General features: G+C 41.2%; 2 protein-coding genes across 4 annotated transcripts in view; one reads left to right on the plus strand and one right to left on the minus strand.

The window, feature by feature from the left end:
- The window catches only part of PUS10 (pseudouridine synthase 10), a 31,395-nt gene extending 15,198 nt beyond the window's left edge, over positions 1–16,197 (plus strand). The window contains exons 8-19 of one of the 2 annotated variants that reach the window (XR_015258078.1): positions 1,407–1,452; positions 3,705–3,769; positions 4,815–4,900; positions 7,581–7,706; positions 9,024–9,080; positions 9,999–10,075; positions 10,169–10,224; positions 10,350–10,467; positions 11,166–11,308; positions 11,920–12,019; positions 13,420–13,622; positions 14,400–16,197. Coding sequence is in view for 1 of the 2 variants with exons in the window: in XM_086744035.1 (XP_086600161.1) it covers positions 1,407–1,452; positions 3,705–3,769; positions 4,815–4,900; positions 7,581–7,706; positions 9,024–9,080; positions 9,999–10,075; positions 10,169–10,224; positions 10,350–10,467; positions 11,166–11,308; positions 11,920–12,019; positions 13,420–13,458 (913 nt within the window). In the remaining variant the exon portion in view is untranslated. Of the gene's footprint in view, positions 1–1,406; positions 1,453–3,704; positions 3,770–4,814; positions 4,901–7,580; positions 7,707–9,023; positions 9,081–9,998; positions 10,076–10,168; positions 10,225–10,349; positions 10,468–11,165; positions 11,309–11,919; positions 12,020–13,419; positions 13,947–14,399 lie in introns of those variants that run through there. The other variant, XM_086744035.1, reaches the window with a different exon arrangement.
- REL (REL proto-oncogene, NF-kB subunit) overlaps positions 16,035–19,019 on the minus strand; it is a 31,780-nt gene continuing 28,795 nt past the window's right edge. For both annotated transcript variants that reach the window (XM_086744033.1, XM_086744034.1), the window contains one exon: positions 16,035–18,690. In XM_086744033.1, coding sequence (XP_086600159.1) covers positions 17,909–18,690 — 782 coding nt within the window. In that variant the 3' untranslated portion in view covers positions 16,035–17,908. The remainder of the gene's footprint in view (positions 18,691–19,019) is intronic.

Genomic DNA, 19,019 nt, shown 5'->3' on the forward strand with positions numbered 1-19,019 from the left:
GCGTGCTTGGTGACGTATCTGGTCTCAGGAAAAATTGATTATTAGCATTCGCTAAACTTTCCTGTCTATATTCTTCAAGACTGGGCAAAAAAGGGAGAAAGTAGTAGAGCCAAACGACAATTCTAAATAATGGTACCTGCAATCAGTTTCTGGATCCTGTTTTGTTCTTATTTATTTAATTTTACTTGATCAGTTCTTCCTTCCGTCCTTTTTGCAACCTTTCAAAAATGTTGATGCCAAGCATGTTAGCATTCCAAGCAGAATAGCTGTAGAGGTGAAAGCTGTAAAGAAGTTCCATTCCACATTCCAATTTCTCGGGTTTATCAATATAGTAAATTTGACAATTTTCACAGCTTTGGTAATGACAGTCATGCTTTTTGTGGAAGCAAAGTAGGACCTTGTCTCAACCTGGAGAAGCCCTCCAGGTTTGCTTTTGGGTGGGATTTCCAAGCAGGGCACCTGCATTCTCATCTCTCAAGCTGTTCTTACGCAATTATGTGTAGGTAGGTGTGCTAAAATGACCCTTGGTTTAGACAAGGAAGATTGAACTGGCTCTTGTTAGTTTCTATTTGGACATTTATGTTTAAAAGTAAGGTGATATTTAAATTCAGGAAGAAGGAATGTGCTTTGTATGCTTTGTATCACAAACTGGCCAGGCAAGTTGCTTGTATAGAAACAGCAAGAGGTCAGACCTGCTTCCTTGTAGGCTGAAGTAGTTACAGAGGTGTTGAAAAGCACCAGCAAAAAAATGATAAATTGTGTTGTAGGCTAGAAATCATCTCTAACTGCATACACAGAAATCCACTAATAGGAACAGCAGCTTCCTCTACAGTACTCAGAAAAAGTCTTTCACTGACTTGGCTTTCACTTTTGTGAAACAACCAATAGTTTCCTTTCGAAGAGGCAAAGCAAAGTGGTATCGACCACCTGGCGTTACTTTTTCTGTAGTAAATTGAATTTTCCTGTCCAGAAGTAACAACTTGAACCTCTAATTTGCAGTGTGCATTGTCTAAGAACAGCAAGTGTAGATTCCAACATGTCAGCAAATCTTGCCCAGAACTTAAAGATTAATCATGACCTTTATTGAGAAGGATTGGAAAGGACAGAAAGCTAAACTCCTTGTGTGCTTTTCCATCCCATCTCAAAGCTGAGGCACATTTGTGTTGGTCAGAGCAAAAGAGGCTTACGCAGCTTTGTCCATGATTCCTCTCTAGATCAAGCAATGCACACCTTCCGCCATTTGTGGTTTAGGATAAAGTGAACTTGAAAATCTGCTCTGTGCTAAGCTGTGGAAGTGAGACGCTAGCCATATTGGTACAGAGACTATGTACATGCTATGTTTATAAGTCTGTCTGTTTGTTTCTTTTTCTGTAAGAGGAGCAGCTAATTTTCATTTCTGTCTCTAGAGCCACAGCCTGCCCAGACTGTTTCAAACCATCGAAGAACAAACAGGTAGGATCTCACAATTGTTCTATTTCTTTTCTGACATTCAGAATTTCACAGCAATGGCTACAGTTAAGGACTTATCTGGGTATTCAGTCAGTGTTTAACGTCTGGTTTTCCTTCATCAGAAATCTCTCTGGTTATTTCCTTTATTCACTTAACATTTCTCCGCTTAGGAAAACTAAGCGCTTACTGCTTTTCTTTAGCTCATTCATTTTCCAGACTGTCTAAAGGCCATAATTTCAGGAATATTCTCTGTAAATACCTCCCTTAAGATCTAGGAATTAGATTGTCATGCATTAAAAGTAGCATAAAAGATGATCCTCAAGCTCTTTGTGGGTGAAACAGTTCAGATAAAGTCACATTGTCAAGATGAGACTCTGCAGCCGAAAGAGAATGATCACACTGCAGTTTTCATGTCCTCTGATCTGAATGAAAGCCACAACGCGTGCAGGATGGTTTGTTTTATCCTGTCTACCTCTGGAGGGAAGCGGGAAAGAAAAGGGTCCTTGCCACTTGTTGCAGGCCTTGAGCACACAGGCAATCATTGATGGAAAAGAGGAGATGTAAAAAGGAAAAAAAAACAGTTGGAGAGAAACTGATTTAAGTAGGACAGTGGGTGTGATCAGAAGGAGAACAAGTAACTTCTATCAGAAGCCTGTGCAAAGCCTTTAATTCTTTCTGGTGAAGAGCCTACAGACATTTGGCTGAGGCAGCCTGACCCAGGAATTCTGCCTACTCTTCTCCACCTGACCAATAAATGCATGTCTTTTTCAGAAGGATTGTGTTGTTGTAACTCACTGCTTGCTGCATTGCTTTCCTTTAAAACGGGGGAAATGCCCCATAAGAAGTTAAACCGGTAGGGCCTGGCTGTTAAAACCACCCAGGCAACAAGATGCAGGGGAATCTAAAGGAAAAAATACGCACTCTGAAGAGCTGTCAGAGGTTCATCCTTGCAAAGAAGCTGTGCTTGAAGCTAGCTTCAAGGGCTGTGTTGATCAGAAAAGTGGTATAAAAACTGGATTCTCAGGGAAAATTTCTGTGTCATCTGCTGTAGATACTTATTTAAACCCGCTGCTAGTTTAAGGGTTTTCCATCTCATCTGTTCTGTGAGGAAGGGAAGCGCTATTATCTCTAGTTTATGCTTAGAAAGAGAAAGAGCAGCTTTCCTGAAAGCATCCAGGAATTCTGTGCTAGAGCAAATTGTCCCAAACAGTGACTCACTATTTTTCACTGTTTTTTTCCAAATCCCCAAACCCCTTTGCAAAAAAAAAGACATAATTAAATTTGAAGTTCAGTAGATGGCCACCAAAACAGTCAGGGGGCTGGAGCAGATGCCCTAGGAGAAGGGGTTGAGGAACCTGGGCTTGTTCAGCCCGGAGAAGAGAAGGCTTTGTGCAGGACACAGCTGAATCTTCCCATAGTACCAACAGAGAGGTTATCGAGAACAGGGAGCCAGGCTGTTCATCGCAGCGCACGGTGGAAGGATGAGAGACCTTCTCAACAGTCTTATTTCCAGAAGAACTAGCTGCCTGCTGTCACTGAGATAAAAGCTGGGGCTTAGCTATACTTAACTTTTGAAAATGGGGAAGCTGGCTTAGGTTTCTGTTCATGGATTTAGGATTCTGTTTTTAATCTATTTTGCAAATTCGGAGCTGAGCTCCCGAGCACTACTTTCTTTGTTCTTGCTTTTGCACACTTTTGTATATCATCTGAAATAAGATAGTTTCTGAAGATATGCTTAGCATTTCTTTCAGCTAGTCAAAGGGAAGAATTAGCAATTGAATATTCTAAGGAGCTGGAGTAGGTTTATTTTTATAACAGTAACTTTAGACCTGCTGAAAGTCAGTGGCACTTGTTATTTTTTTTCTGTGTAAAAACAGAGCGAAGACACATACGCTATTGTTTGTACATGTCTTCTAGAAACAAAGGGGCAAATCTTAGTTCTGTGACTAAATAACTGTTATATTCCAGTCTGTCAGCTGTATTAATTGTATTGCTTTCACCTTGTGGGTAAAGTTACTTGCTCAGACTTTGGCAAAATTACCTCTTGCTCCCCATTAAAGTTAGGGTTGAGATCACAGCAAGTTCTTGCTGATACAGGGATGCTTTTTGGTATAAGAAAACACAAAACACAAGGGAAAAAAAAATATTATGAGAAGCGTACGGTGCGTATGTTTTAGGGGTTTTTTTCTTCCTTAGGCATATCCTTTCTTAGCTTCTCTTTGTTCTTGACTCATTTTTTTTGTTTCACTGTGCAGTCTGTTTTCACTAGAATGGCAGTTATAAAAGCTCTAGAGAAGATAAAAGAAGAGGATTTTCTCAAGTAAGTATATATTGAAACTAGTTCTTAGTATTGTACTTTTGTATAGAATTAGGATGGAGAGGAAAATATTAGGTGGGTAAGTAGCGGCTGTTTAGCTTCTGCTAGTTTACTGATTAAAATGTGTCGCATTTTCTATTCTTCTGGTAATAAAATGTCATTCCAGATTTCAGAAGTGATCTTAAAATGCTTGAATTAAGCCACGGAGGATGGAAAACTGGACATGACACAAATGATGGTCTTCTTCCCATTAGTACAAGTGCTTCGTTGGTTGATTATCTCAGGAGCTGCTCTCTGTGGCTCAGAGAGCTGCAGTTTGCTCTGTGCTTTCGGCAGTACGTCACGGCAGATCTCTGGGCTGGCATGGGACTGAGAAGAGTTAGAAGTGAAAGCAGTTTGTTGTAGTATTGCCAATCCTTTACATTCAAAAATCTTTATGTGCATCCCCAAAACCACAGAAGAGATTTAGAAATCGTGGAACTTCCTTCTGTGTTTTGCAGCTTAGAGTTTGTAAGGCAAACTTCTCGTTACAAGAAAGACTTTTTCCCATATTTCCAAAGTGTTAGGAGTTGAGTTTGAAGAAAACACGAAGTGCTGTAATGTGGTAAAAATCACAGACAGTGGGAAGACAGCGATAGACACCTTCTCCGTAGTTCACTGTGCCTAATTGCACTAAGTCTTCTCAGCTTTTTTCTTTGATTCCCAGCGAAGATTTACTGGTAGATCCTGAAGCTAGTTTTCATGCAGCATTTAATTTCATTTTTGCTATTGCTAGAGTAAGGTACATCTTATTAGCACACTTTGAGTGTTATACTTCGATAATGTTTGATGAGGGCTTGACAAAAGTGTTTGCAATGCAATTCTCTTGATTTGTTTAGTGTTTATCTATTTCTTGGTGTTCCAGCTTTTAATGTGAATATTGAGTTTATACTGTAGCTGTGTTTTGTGTAACTGAAGTCATCATCTTTCCTGCCTTTATTGCTATGGTGATGCTCCATCATGTTTTGGTTTACTAGTATTTTTTAATCTTTTTTTTTTTTTTATACAGGCATTTTCCATGTCCCCCAAGTTCAGCAAAGAACCTCTGTGTTGCTGTGGAAATTCAGTGCAATAACGGTGCAGTTTTTGTGGCTGGTAAGGGAATTAATTTATTTGCTCCTATGTTGTCTTAAACATAACTTTATAATACTGCCGCAAGACCCAGAAGATTCTTGGTCTATGATTCCTGTAATTAAGTAGAAGAAGCAAAGAAACAAATGTAGCTCTATCAAACCATGGACTTTGTTTGAAAGGAGAAGGAATTGGACTTGGCTTTGCTGAAGACATGATTTTGTCAAAAATTAGAAATGAGAGATCAACATGCTAAAATCAAAACTATTTGCCTGCTCTTACATTGTGAATTTAAATTTGGAGATAGTGCGTGGTGGGATATGGTTGAGGAGGAGTGAGAGCTGCAGACAGCTGTATCAGGGCTAAGGTTTAAAACAACTTTGTGCTCCTGCTTGTTAAGAGGGCTTATCCAGAAGCAGTTTATGAAGCGAAGAATTTTGTCCTGTTGTCAAAGCTTGCTCTCTCCTTCGGAAAACCTTTATCCCTACAAATCTTGTAGTTGTAATATGTCCCCTCGTAATACACCCGTGGTTTGCGAAAGGCACTTCCTCACTAAATAAGCTCCCAGCAGTGCTGTTCACTGGCTTGGATTTTGATTTGGATTCAGAGGTTTTCGCTGTCTGGATTTCCCTGCATATTATTCCATCCAAAACTGCCAATCTTAATGCGATCCATAAAGGTTAAATTTTGGAAAGCTTACCTCTTTCCAGGTGCCCCTTCCAAACCAAGAGAGCATCTGAAATAAACGGGTGAGACAGGCAATGCAACAATGTTTGGTGTCCCTGAGTTGAGATTATTCAACTTTATCACCTGCCTGCAAGAGTATCTACCCTTCCCCCAGTCCTGTGTATAAACAGCCACTTATTTAAATATATGCAAACAGATTATTTAAAAAAAAACTCCCTACAATTTTAATCCAGCATACTAAATTTAAAAGGATGGTACAAATCCTGAATAAAGGAAAACATAAAGTGAAAAGAAAAAATGCAAAAGTGAATGTTCTCATGGCGGGCTAGCTGGTGTTCCATACATGCCTGTTTCTTCTTTATAATTAGCGATTAGACAATTAGATGGACATTTTCATGAATCCAAGATACCCGGTGTTTTTTAGCCTTTTCCAAACACCCTGTTTTATTTCAGGTTGTTTTGTTGGATGGCTTTACCAGAATTCACCTATATGGAGAAAGAGATAGAACGTTAGCTTTCTGCATGTGATTTAATACTGGGTTTGCAATTTATAGCTTATAGCTTGTTCCAGACAAAACGAAAAAAACCCAGGCAGGATGTTGTCTTTCATTTTTGAGTAACTAAATCCAGAATAGAAAAATGTATTGAGTAGAGTGCAGTTATTTTGCTATTACAGCAGTTTAAATGAGACGGGATCTTAACTTGTAAGCACAGTTTCAGGGTTGGTGTTGCCCTCCTGACCTTATCTTTGGTGTTTACTGAGCACTTCCCCCTCACCTTTTTTTTTTTTTTTTTTTTTTTTTTTTTAAAGGTTCAGGAGGTGCTTTCAAATCGAGAAACACCTGGGTTTTTTAACCCACTCTTGTTCAGGTCGAAAGCTAAAATTATTAGAATGGGGAGTTGAGAGAGAAAAAAAAATCATTTTCCTTTTTCCGTTTTATGGAAAGACAGTTTAGCAGTGCGAAGCTGACTTCTGATTGATTAGTCACAGCACTTTCATTCTTTGCCCCAGTGAAACAATATTAGTCAGTGTCCCCATTTGTTTGTGTGGGTTTTTCTACAGATCAAAATGCAAGAAGGAAACATTGTTAGAAATAGGAAAATATGATACCGAAAACCCAAAAAATTGAGATAACAGAGGCACAGTATAATATGCATAGCTACTTTGAACTCCTTTTTTATTTTCTCTATGCAAGGTTTCCGATTGAAACTTGTTTGTGTAGAGGGGTTACTCGTTCCTTATGAATGAGTTCCTTGTTCTGTGCATATTTTCACTTCTTATAAAACCTGTCAGTAAGAAAGCTCATCTTGGTCATCCGTGTCAGACTTGTTCTTCGGTTGTAGCAGCCCTCGTGTCACGGGAGATGGCACGCTAGTGTGACATAACACGAGACCGTGACTGGAATCAGTCAGAGGATGGCAACTTTTCGAGTTCCTGGAGATTTGTACCAGTTTATTAGTGAGATGTTTTGCTTGCAATAATGAGCCAAAGCATTTTAGTTTGGGTTTCTTCTGTTAAACGTTCAGACAGTGGCAGAACGCGGATTGAAACCTGAACTACTGGATACAGAGGAGTGTGGGAACTTCTTCTTCATATACACACGGTGGGCAGGTGTATGGATAGCACCAGTTTGGGATATGGGACATTGATTCAAGACCACGCTCTGTCACCAAAAAAAAATTTTTTTCCATTCCGAATTAACTTGACTCAGACTAAGCACTTGAACGTCTGGGTTTTCATTCCCAGTTGTGTCAGGCTACATATGATTTTTTTTTCCATGGTTATACCTGAAGGTATGACTGCAGCAACTGGCCGTCAAATCTACCTTTAAGCTGGCCATCTCAGATACGTTTCGTACTCTTGCTGTAATGCTCTTGACATAAAACAAGTTAAATCTTGTAAATGTATTTTCACAAGGCTCCGATGAAAGTTAAATATGTTGTGCTGTGAAATACTGGAGCTTTTGTCCACTGCTTTAGAATGATTACGGGTAACTGATTAGCTGTTTTTTTACAGGAAGATACAACAAATATTCAAGGAATTTACCTCAGACTCCCTGGATTATTGATGGGGAGCGGAAGCTGGAATCCTCAGTGGAAGAACTGATTTCAGAGCATCTAATGGCAGAATTCAAAGCAGATAGTAAGTGTCTAGGAGATCTTTTACCATACTTATTTTTCATCATTGCTAGAGTATTTTTTCTTAGTAGCTACTAACATAATACAAGAGTGGAATGAAAAAAACCTTATTTCTTTATCCCTCTCTTATCCTTTCAAGCCCAAGCTTGTAAACTTTTTTTAGCTATTTTCCCCTCCTCTCCTCCCTGCTCCCAGTGGATATGTTAGTGTGAACACTAGGAAAATCCTCAAACCGTGTCTTTGGGCCAGGTACTACGTAATACCTGATTTCAGCTTACAGAATTACCACAGGAGACTACCAGTAATGTTGAGGAGAGATAGAAACAGATAGAAAAAACATTGCCAGTAGGTCAAGGGAGGTGATCCTTCCCCTTTATTCAGCACTGGGGAGACACATCTGGAGTACTGGGTCCCTTTGTGGGCTCCCCAGTACAGGAAAGACGTGGACATACCAGAGCGAGTCCAGCAAAGGGCTGTGAAGATGATTAAGGGTCCTGGAGCATTCCCAACTGAGAAGATTCTGGTAGTATGGCCAAAACATTCCTTCATGACCGTGGAAGGGGGTTATACAGTTGCCATAATATCATCAGAGAAATGAGAGAGATTCAAAACCAAGGAAATTTTTATGCTCTCTGTATGTTCCCTAAGCAGAAAGAAAATTTGAAACCATCAGTTTTTCAGAGACGCTTTCAGAGCTGCAAAGTTACCTCTAGAGCAGGGTTTGGTCCCCCATTCCTATTTCAGGGAAGGTGTAAAGGTGGAAGGGGCGTGATGAAGGAAACTTTGTATTTTTGTAGCTTGAAAGATATAAAAACCAAATACGCAGGGGTTACTTTTCAGTTTGGACTTGAATTTTCTTCCTCTTTTGTCCAAGTCTGTGTGACTAGCAGAAATTTCTCTGAAATCTTTGGAAACCATAGGGTGTATTTAGGATAAAAAGTTGTATTTTGGATGAAGACAGCTCAGCTTCATTTTATTCATAGAGTTAAATTAGCTGGGTAAGAAATGAACAAAATTAAGTAGTGAGTAGAATTCCTTTAGGATGGTACAGCTTTTTTTTTGGACATTTTCAGGGTTATAGCGATCTCATTCAGGCCAGGGAATCAGGAATGCTCTTCAAGAAACTTGAGAACCTGGTGCCATAAACAATAACTATCCCAGATTTATTTAAATACAGCACAGGCTTCATTTTATAAAGAGAGCTCTTTGAAGTATATTTGCAAAGAAGTTTAGAAAGGAAATATTTCACCTTTTAAAAGCTGTAGAGAGTATTAAAAGTGTAAAATAAAATCTTCCCGCCCCTGTTCAAATCTGTTTACAGGCTTTAATTTTTCTTCTTCGGGAAGAGAAGACGTGGATGTGAGAACACTAGGCAACGGTAAGGCTTGGAACATCCCTTGTGCAACACAGAAACAGACGAAACCGTTAACTGAAGCTACCCAAACAGATCTTGCTGAATGCTGAGTGCACACGTGTGACTTGGCATGCTTTGAAATTTTATCTGGGAAGCATTTTAGTGATATTTACTCCCAAAGACCCAATGCTTTCATAAGACCAACTGAAAGAGGAGCCCTTTTTCAGTGTCCTTGGCTGCACAGATGCATGGAAATGCATAGCTTGTTAGGAATATTTTATTTTATTCCTATTTTTAAGCCATTTATGTCAGATTGATTCCTGTCTTGTTTTCTGTGGGGTGCTTCTCCTTTGCCTCACTGTCGCTGGGGAGCAGGGAAGCCTTATTTTTCTTTTTGAGCTTTTATAAAGGTCAGTTGCTTTCCAATCTGCTGAAGCTACTAGAGCCAAAGGAGAAGGGAAAGAAAAAGTAAAAATTAACAACGATGTCTTCCAGTTGCTGTCTGATTTGTTGCGTAGCTCTTGGCATGGCTTATACTGGGGATCATCCCTGGCCCTGAGCACCGAAAGTGCAGCTATTCCAACAGATGTTTAGCTGAGGGAGCGGGATTTAACATCATCTTGCACCTGGGCATTGCTGTAGGTGACAGAAAATAAGCTAATTAACTTTTTTTTCTTATTTTATTTTTTAATTAGCACAGACTTGTACAAGATGTCTTCTGGGAAGTCATAATTTGCACTTATTGCTGATACTGGGGTTTAGTAGCCAAAAAAAGTCCCTTGTTTCTATCCTTCCATCTGATGCCGCGTCCCTAAACCCGCGAGTCCTGTCCCTGTTTGCATAACAGCAGACAATCTTCACACCTTCCAACCTTCCTGCATAAATTCCAACGTTAATTTAGAACAACATGTTTTTATGTTTTATGACTCCGCGCGTTGCCAGGAAGGCCCTTTGCAATCGAGCTTGTGAATCCTCGTAGAATACATTTTACTGCCGAGGAAATGAAAGGGTTTCAGCAGGTAAATCATTTGCGCCTCGTGGAACTCATCAAGCATGTGTTTCTTCTCTAACTGAGCAGTTTTGCTAACTGATTCTTTTTTTAAATATCACAGACAATTAATAACTCTTCAGACAAAATACAGGTTCGAGATTTACAGCTTGTCACCAGGTCAGTATTTCTCATCGCCGGCAAGGGATTTCCAAGCGACGCGTTGGGAGTTTTGCAAGCATTCTTGCTCACAGCGTCATATAATTATGCGTATGTTATGTGAGTAATTAATTTCTTTTGTTTAGAGAGGCAATTGGTCGGATGAAGGAAGGTGAAGAGGAAAAGACAAAGACCTATAGTGCCTTAATATGGACAGATAAAGCGATACAGAAAGAAGATATTGCATTTCTGGATGATATCAAGGTATCTGTCGCTCTTTTTGCTAATTTCTATACTGCTTGTCAGGGAGACACTGCTGATGGAGAAGCATGTGCAGCTTTTCTCGTGTCGCACCATTTCCTATGGGTCTTGGCCATGAAATCATTCTCAAATCAAGGGCTCGAGCCATTACAGGTCATGGAGACAACTGTTGTGAAGGTTTTTTTTAGCATGCCCACTCACTTCCTGAAAAGTTGCCTTTCAAACTGCTGCGTCTCGTTTAGGAAAGGGGGTGGGGAATGAACTTTTAAAAAAACTCTTACGAGATGTAATCTCATTTGGGGTTTTTTTTTCCTCCCTTTTATTTCTAGGGGGTTGGCTGTAGTTTAGACAAAGCATTGTGTGGGTGGGATTTTTATTTTTTTTTGATTGCCCTGAGGCTCTCAGTGAGCTTTTAAATCCTGGAGTCATTCCAACGAAGGACTGTGGAGATTTCAAGGTTATTCCTCTGTATTTGTGATTCCATTAGTTTGTGTTCATAGGAGGCCTTTTCATTTAGCCTTTGAGATGGCTCTCCTTTTTTTTTCCTTTGATAAACATGGAAAAAATTAGTCTTGCCTCAAGAAGATTACTCAACCACCATAACACAACATAAAAAAGATGTGATTGGTTAACACCACAGATGACTCTTACAATCTGTGCAGTATGTTGCGCGTTTTCTTCCTCGTTTATTTTGTTAACAGGAATTAAAACTTGACCAGAAGACGCCTCTCCGGGTTCTTCACAGGCGGCCTTTAGCCGTAAGATGTCGGATCATTCACACCATGAAATCTGAGTACGTAGACGAGCATCATTTTCGCCTGCAGCTGAAGACTCAAGCGGGAACGTATCCTTAGGTGCCGTTACACAAGACGCTGACGAAACAGCTTTGCTGATTAGAGTACGTCGGGTAATGGGAAGTTTCCTGCCTTTCTCGCTGCTGCGTTTCTAAATCCCTGCTCTTCAGCAGTCGGACGTTGCTGCATAATTGTTTTTATGTCAGAATGTCCCATTCAGGCTTTCGTGCAAAAATGCTACCTCTGTGTGTGTGTATTTTTGTGGTAGTTTTAAAGAATGTGATAGCTATAAAAATGTACGGTTTAAAGATACACTTAAGCTTTTTCTAATTTAACTGACAACTTTTCACCTTAGAAAATAAGCTTGTCCGCAATATTTAATGCAGACTGTAGATTGCTGCTACTTACAAGTTAACAGGTTTGTCATAAAGTCACCTCTCGTTTTGGAATAAGCCAGAAAATGCGGAGTTTTTGGCATTAAAGTCGGAAGCCAAGAATTAGGAAGTCTTTTAAAAGTGGGTATGGGCTTAACAGGACGTTCGCTGCAAATTGGCTTAGGAGTACGAAAAGACACTGCTTTTTTCTTTGAGTGTTTTTCACCATACTCTTTCTTTTGGTTTCTTTGCGGTCAAATACACCTTTCCTTAGCCAGCATTTCTAGCTACATTAAAGAATTTGTGCACGGAGACTTTGGAAGAACAAAGCCCAATATCGGCTCCCTCCTGAACAGAACGGCCGACATTCTGGAGCTGGATGTAGAAGTGAGTTGTTTGCTCTTTATCTTTCCTGGAAATGAGTAACACAGTGCATATGTGAGATGGTTTCAGTGGAATTGCTCTAATTGAAGCAACATTCCTTACCACAGTTAATAGAAAAATTGATGTGAATGCAAAAATAGTGGTTTGCGCCGTGCTGCCGCACGTGACAGGCTTCCTCTGCGGAATTCACATCAGGGAGGGATGGGAGGACGTACCACAAATTGATGACAATTATGATTAGCACCCACTGGAACGGAGGTTATGTGTACCACATAATTTCTTTTCAGAAAGGCGTTGGATGAAAAGTAGCAGAGGCTTGACTTCCCTTTTCAGCGCTGGGTCAAACACAGCAAGAAATTTTATCTGTTCGCTCGCTGGAGTCGGATGAAAAAACCAAAATTTGTTTGGGTTAAAAGAATGGATGCAGAGATATGGATTTAATATTTAACCCAGTGGCTTGGCAAGGTTTATTTAAAACACGGGCTTTCATTTCAAGTAGCCAACGATCAGCACGCTTGTTCTGACGTATTTCTAGCAAGCTGCTCACACGTTACATCTTGCAGAACAGAGTGGCGGGTTTTCTGCGTAGCGTTTATAGGGTAATAAAGAAAGAGAGCTTGCAGAGGGCACTTCTGAAAACAGAAACACCTGACTTGCGGCTCGGGCCGATAAGCATCGCTCTCCTATGGCTAGCTGTGGCTGCAGTTACTGGACATAACTGGGACAGATGTCTGGGGACTTGAAAATAATTCGTTATCTTGCTAATAATGCCTTTTAGCTCAGCCTAAGGGCCTAAGCCTTTGATGAAGTTGTAGATTAGGCAAGGAGTTGGTGTGATTAATGCAGACAGTCTCGACACCTAGATAATTCTTGCGTGTAATGCTTGACAGCTTATTCTTTTACTGTAGTTTTTCTAGGGGTTTTTTCTGGGGGGACAGGTGATGGTTTTCTACTCGATCCTTGCCTGCACTACTCAATACCTGAGTATTTCTGTGGCATCAATCAACAAACGGTTTGTTTTTACATCCTAACGGCCCAGCTGCAGGATGGGGAGAAGATGGAGATGGTTCATGGTTTTAATTAACAGCTTTGGATGCACTGTAAATGCAGCCCAGCATCGAAGGGTGCTGGGGAAGAGCAGTACAAGGAGTTGTGATTCTGCTTCATGAAGAAAGCCCAGCTCCCACGTGGAGCCACCACAGCGAGGTGGCTGTTTCATGCCACTGTCTCCTGCTTGTCTTGTCCCACGTCTTTTCTCTCAGTGTCCTTTTTTTACTCAGTTTCTTTCCACTATTAGCCTATAGCTGACCAGCATGGAGTTCTGATGCCAAATCTATGTATGTAAAACATGAAATCTGATGATTTTGCCTTTTTTTTTTTCCCCACCCCCCTTGCTCTTCTAGTCTGTTGACGTTGACTGGCCTCCAACCCTGGATAATTAACTTTTCAAGTTGGGACGAGGAAGAAGCAACTCCTCTGGCAGCAGCTGGTTACTGAACACGGTGCAGCATTTCAGCTCGGTTGCAAAGTTATTTCAACATTTGGATCACGTTGATCTGCCAAAGGACAGTGTTACTTTGAACTAACTCTAAACACTCTGGAACAGGTAGCATTCACTCAACCTCTAGCCTTATGTTAATTTCTTCTGTGCATAAAAAGCCTTTTTTAAAAAAAAAAAAAAATTAAGAGAAAGATCAGTGGTGTAATGTGCAAATGGTGTACTGAGCAAGTACAGCAAACATGCTTTCTGCAGTAGTTTAAAAGGTCTTAATTAAAAATAACCATCCCTCAAGCCAGATTTTTAAAAACTTTTTTTTTTTTTTATAGCAAATGCTGCAGCTTTCTTGTCTGAATGCAGGTAGCACTGAGATACCTGAAACGCAGTCCTAACTTTTCCCGAGCACTGTTCATGCAGGAGTATTTCCCAAAAATCAGGGAGACTCTGAAACCAGTAGGATAGCGCCTGGAACGAGGCGCCTCTCTGCTGACTGCTTTGTGGTCAGTAGAGCTGGACACATTTGTCTCCCAGATAAAGTACTTGTTTTTTCAAAGAGAAAAAGAGTTTTCAGAGGAAAATTTTGCAGTTAAAACCAAGTTCTTCTCATTTAAAAACATCAGCTATGCTTCCTAGAAACAACAGTTGAGGCTTCAGCAGCTCTCTGGCCTGGTTTCGGTCCTCTTCAGGCACAGGACTTCCCCAGCTGAGTCACCAGGTATAAAAAGATTGGGAACTCCAGGCTGCAGCGCATGATGGAGATGCAAAGAAAAACAGGAATACCAAGAACCACCAAGTATAGGATATACTGAGTGATGTTGGTATTGCGAGCACAAGATGGAGAGAAAAAGCTTTGGTTTGTAGCACAATACATTTTTTTTTTTCTAGTATCCAACCTTGGATGGTTGCCTGGAAGAGCTGAACATTGTCTAGGAGCTTGCCTGGAATAGGGAAGACCTGAGGTTTTGGGTTTTTTTCTTTTTCCTTTGCTTGTGTTATTTTAAATGTTTCCCACAAAGCAGGGACTGGGCTGCAGGATTATTTTCTAGCCAGATCCCACCACCTACATCTTTAGGAAAAGCCCTTTTACGCCTGTATCATGTTAAGTCATTAGTTTAGAAGCTCCTGTTTTTTTCTAACACAAAAATAATAGGAACATGATTCAGACAGCAATACTTTTTTGTTGTTTTTAATCATAAAGCTGTTATGAGCAACAGATTCCAGGAGTAGCCGTCTCAGATTATCATCTGTACCCAGAAAGGAAGTGTCGTGAATGATGGAAAAATTAAGAAACTGAATTCAGAAAACAAACATAAGAGAACTTCAGTCTCCTCTCTACGTGATTTCTTGAAACTCAAAGTGAGCTAATGTATGATTTATAAATTCCATAAACTGCAATGGAAAAAAAAAATGTAAACAAGACTGCACTCTGCGCACGACGAACGTGAGAAGAGCTGTTCCAAGGGGGAACAGAGCTAAGGTGGCAGCAGAAAGGGCTCCTGCCACAGCGCAAGGACACTCGGCGCGCTCCCATCCGCAGCTCTCTCTGCTGCACGTTATCATGGTGACAGTGGAGATCACGTTAAGAACCAAAGTGCAGCTGAACAAGGCGATAAAAATTCCACTCAATGTGCTGAGTCTAATCTCTTCTCCATACATCGGAGAGAAGTCCACCAAAAATTCCCAAATTGCTTATTTTTGTTATAAATGTGAAGTGTCCAAACGGGTCAAGTATCTCTACAGCTCTTTAGACAGTTACTGTTCTGCGATCATGTGGAAGTGTGAAAATGAGCAACGTAATCTGGTTTTTTTTCTTTTAAAGCCTGTTGTTTCTAACACAAAACAGACACTTTGAACTGTCATAATCTGTAATGACCATTGCAGCTGTAATATTCATGTTGTACTTTGGCCTCCATCTTATTTTTGAAAGTAAAACACCTACTTGTGAGTACTGAAATAGGACGTTTGGTTGAGAAGATTTACTCCTGGTCCTGAGGCTTGTGTGAAAAGAGGTAGGTATTTTCTAGCACGTTATGCGCAAAATACTAAAAACTGAAGTCAGTGTTCCTTAGCAGCATCCTCCTTTGCATTGGAAGGACTCAAAATAAAGCTATTTTTTCAAACAATTGGTCACCTATAATGTCCCCCTATCCCCCTATTTTTTTTTTTTTCACATCAGCTTAGCTGAACCTGGAGAAAGCTGCACCAGTAGCAGAGCTCCAGCTGAGCAGGAAAGCGTCCGTCCTCTCTGCCCGTCTGAAGAAAAAAAAAGTCAATTGCTCTGCGAAAAAAAAACGGCCGAGTGCAGCCGAACTCTTGCTGCACACGCTGCTTCAGGTTTTGTGGTGGCCACCAGTAACTGTGAGCAGAAGATACTCTAGAAAGCGCCAGGATAAGCAACCCATAACCTACCTTCTCCCATTTCTCTGGCTTTCCCTCAGTGAGGGATGTCAGGAATCGCAGAAGGTTGCAGAAGCTGAGTGCTTAGTATAACCAGGTTTTTTTAATTACCAAACCGACTCGTTTACAAAGGAAAACAGAACTTTGAAAATATTTAATTATACAATAAAAACAAATTGTACTATAAAGAGCTTTCTATGAAGTGAGTAAAATGTTTACATTTAATATACTTAAAATTGAGAACTTCAAAAAAAAAAGAACTGAATAAACAACACATTTCAAGGTTTCTTTGTATTTCTTTGGTCTTTCTATTACTTAAGACTGCAGAGGAGCTATGCAGAAATGAGGAAAAAACACTTTAAAACGCGGAGAGTCAATTGATTGCCTTGTGTACCTGCAGTCAAGGGGAGCAGGTTCCCAAATTCCATCTGTTCTGCAGGTCGAAGGAGCGTGTTCCGTCAAACCTGGGTAACTGGTGTAATGCATTCCAGCAGCAGCACCTTATTGCTTTCAACGCAATGAGTTACTGCCGGTAAGGAGGCGTCACTTTCCTCTAAACCACAGAGGTTTTCTGGAATTCCTTTCTGCCTTGGGTATGACTAGAAGTCTCAAGTGGCTTTTTTTTTTTTTTATTTGGGGTTGTGTTTTGGGGGTTTTTTAATGTATCTGAGTGTGCTTTGGTCTTTTTTATTGCTTCTTCCCACAGTGCAGTTTTATGTTGCCAAACAATCAGGTTCTTAAGCCTTATCCGCCAAACAAAACAGCTCTGTAACTTAAGAAATACTGAGAAATCTCTCGCTGTGTCGCTTCTTAAAAAAAATAATAATAATAATAAACCAGCAAAAGCCCTATAATGCAGAGTAGAGTGTCTCACCTGGCCAGTTACATCCACGCGAGCTGCCGCTGAACCTCGCGACTCAGGCTAAGGTGGAAGACTGGGATGGAAGGTAGGGAGTTCTGGTTTCTGAGACAGAGTACAGAGGAGTGTTTTTAATGAATACGTTGGCGCCTTAAGTTGTTAACAGAGTGCATCTAGGTGAGGCTGCACTAGGACTGCCCCCGGGAGGCAGGATGCCAGCCTTCTCTTAAGCAGTCACTTGCATAGCAGGAAACTGCCGGGATACCTGAGGAAAAGAGTAAGCAGGTGCTTCGGCTCAACGTTATTTCTGCAGTTCGAAGTAACGTACACATCACAGCTACACACACACACAAAATAATTCCAGAGAAATAACAGCGTGCTCCGTTCCTAAAGCAAGAGGGGTTTGTCGTTTAAAACACCGCACTTTGGATGAAGTGCAGAGAAGTCCTTGCTTGCTGTTCATTTTGTGCAGCAATTCATTTACAACAGAGCTGGACTATTTAAAAACTCAAACCTTCCGGTCTTTTAAAAATACATCTAACAATGACATAGTCATTAAAAAAATTTGAGAGTAAATTTGCCTTCAAAGCAAATGGAGTGTGGTGAAAAATGTGAAAAATCAATGCATGGTCTTGTTTTAGGAGAAGAGTATTTTCTATGAAAAGGTTAAGAAACCTAAACCTTTCAAGTGTCCACTGAGCTAGAGTGCCCACGTGCAGGTTTTTTTCCCTAATTTCTGTCCTACCAAAATTTAATTTCCATAGCGAAAATGGATACGTTTCAAAGAATTTGAACCCTGTGAAGTATTTGAAATTGTAACCCTTCTGAAGCTGTCAGCTTTTACAGTCCCCAAAGGTAAGGAAGATTAAAGTGTTAACAGCTCCCTTGTCCGACAGCGTAAAAATAGGTATAGAAGGGACTTTTAAAGGGAGAGAGCCCCCAAGCCTACTGCCACCTCTCTTCTTTATGGGCACCAGTCTTTGGGCTGTCATCTAAAACCTGAAGTTAAATCCGGAAAACTTGCTTAGTAACATTCTGAGAGAGAAAGCAGGGACTCCAGAAGGGTGAGCTACTCCCATTCGCACAGCTAGCCGTCTGAAAAGCGCTACCAACCCGCTGCCAGCCCAACGCGGGCGGCTCAGTGGTTATAGCTCTGTAATATGTTATCGAGTTGGAAGGACTGATAGAGCTCATCAGTGTGGACACCGTCGGCGTCGTAGTACTGGTTATCTGCCATGCTATTCGGATGGTTGGCCATGGGGTTGGCCGATAGTCTTGATTCGCTTAAAACTTCTTGGTGTAGAAAACTGTAAACCGCCGGATCGGCTAAGTTAGACTGCGAATTAAAAGGCGCGCTGCCCAGGGCTGCTACAGAGGGGCACGCTGGAGGCACCTGATGGAGCTGCTGCCTGTGATTGCTCGCGTTTAACACCGGATTATACTTTTCAAAGTTTATACTGGTGCAGTTCATGTCATCGGTCTCCATGTTCATGATGCCGGCAGTGGAGACGCTGGCGGGATGAGCCTGGTGCCCCATGCTATTACTAGAAACGCTCTGCACGTCTGCAGTGGACACCACTGCTGCTCCCATCCCGTTCGTGCTGCCGAAATTCCGGTAGAAGCTTGAATCCTTCTCGTCAGGCCAGTTCAGAGGGTTGTTGTGGAAAGCTTGGAGAGCGCCGCTGCCCTGAGAGGCGGGCTGAGACACATCCGCCGCAAAGCTGTTCTGCGGGTGCGCGTTGAGCAGGCCGCCGGCCGGAGAAGGGGTGCTGTACAGCTGCTGCCAGCACGAGGAGAGCGTGTCCTGCTTCCCCGGCCCCAGCTGCGCGGGCGGGTGGGCGATCTGGTTGCAGGCAGGGTAGAGCTGACTCGTGCTGGCCAGCCCGGGCATCATCAGCGTCGATGAGAGCATGTTTGGTTCTGTGCAGACGAAAGACGTGACTGCGTTTTAATGCCGTTATTTGTGTTTTTTAAAGGACAAATGCTAAAAAGCAAAGCAAACCCGGTGCTGTCTTAATTAACATTATCCGTGCATCTCCACTTCTGTGCTTATTTAACTGGTCTCCAGGGTGGATCCTAAATTTCCAGACAGCAGCAAGGCAGCTATCTACCTCACCCCTCTACGGCAAAAGCTGAAGGTGACAGCTCATTTAAGTAAAAAAGTGCTTGTTTTGGTTTCTAAAATCAAAAGTACCAGTATCTTGCAGGAAAAAAAGCTCTCAAGAGAATATGAGAATTGCAAGCAAGGA

Source organism: Chlamydotis macqueenii, chromosome 3, assembly GCF_036417535.1.
Source record: "Chlamydotis macqueenii isolate bChlMac1 chromosome 3, bChlMac1.mat, whole genome shotgun sequence".
NCBI lineage: Eukaryota > Metazoa > Chordata > Aves > Otidiformes > Otididae > Chlamydotis > Chlamydotis macqueenii.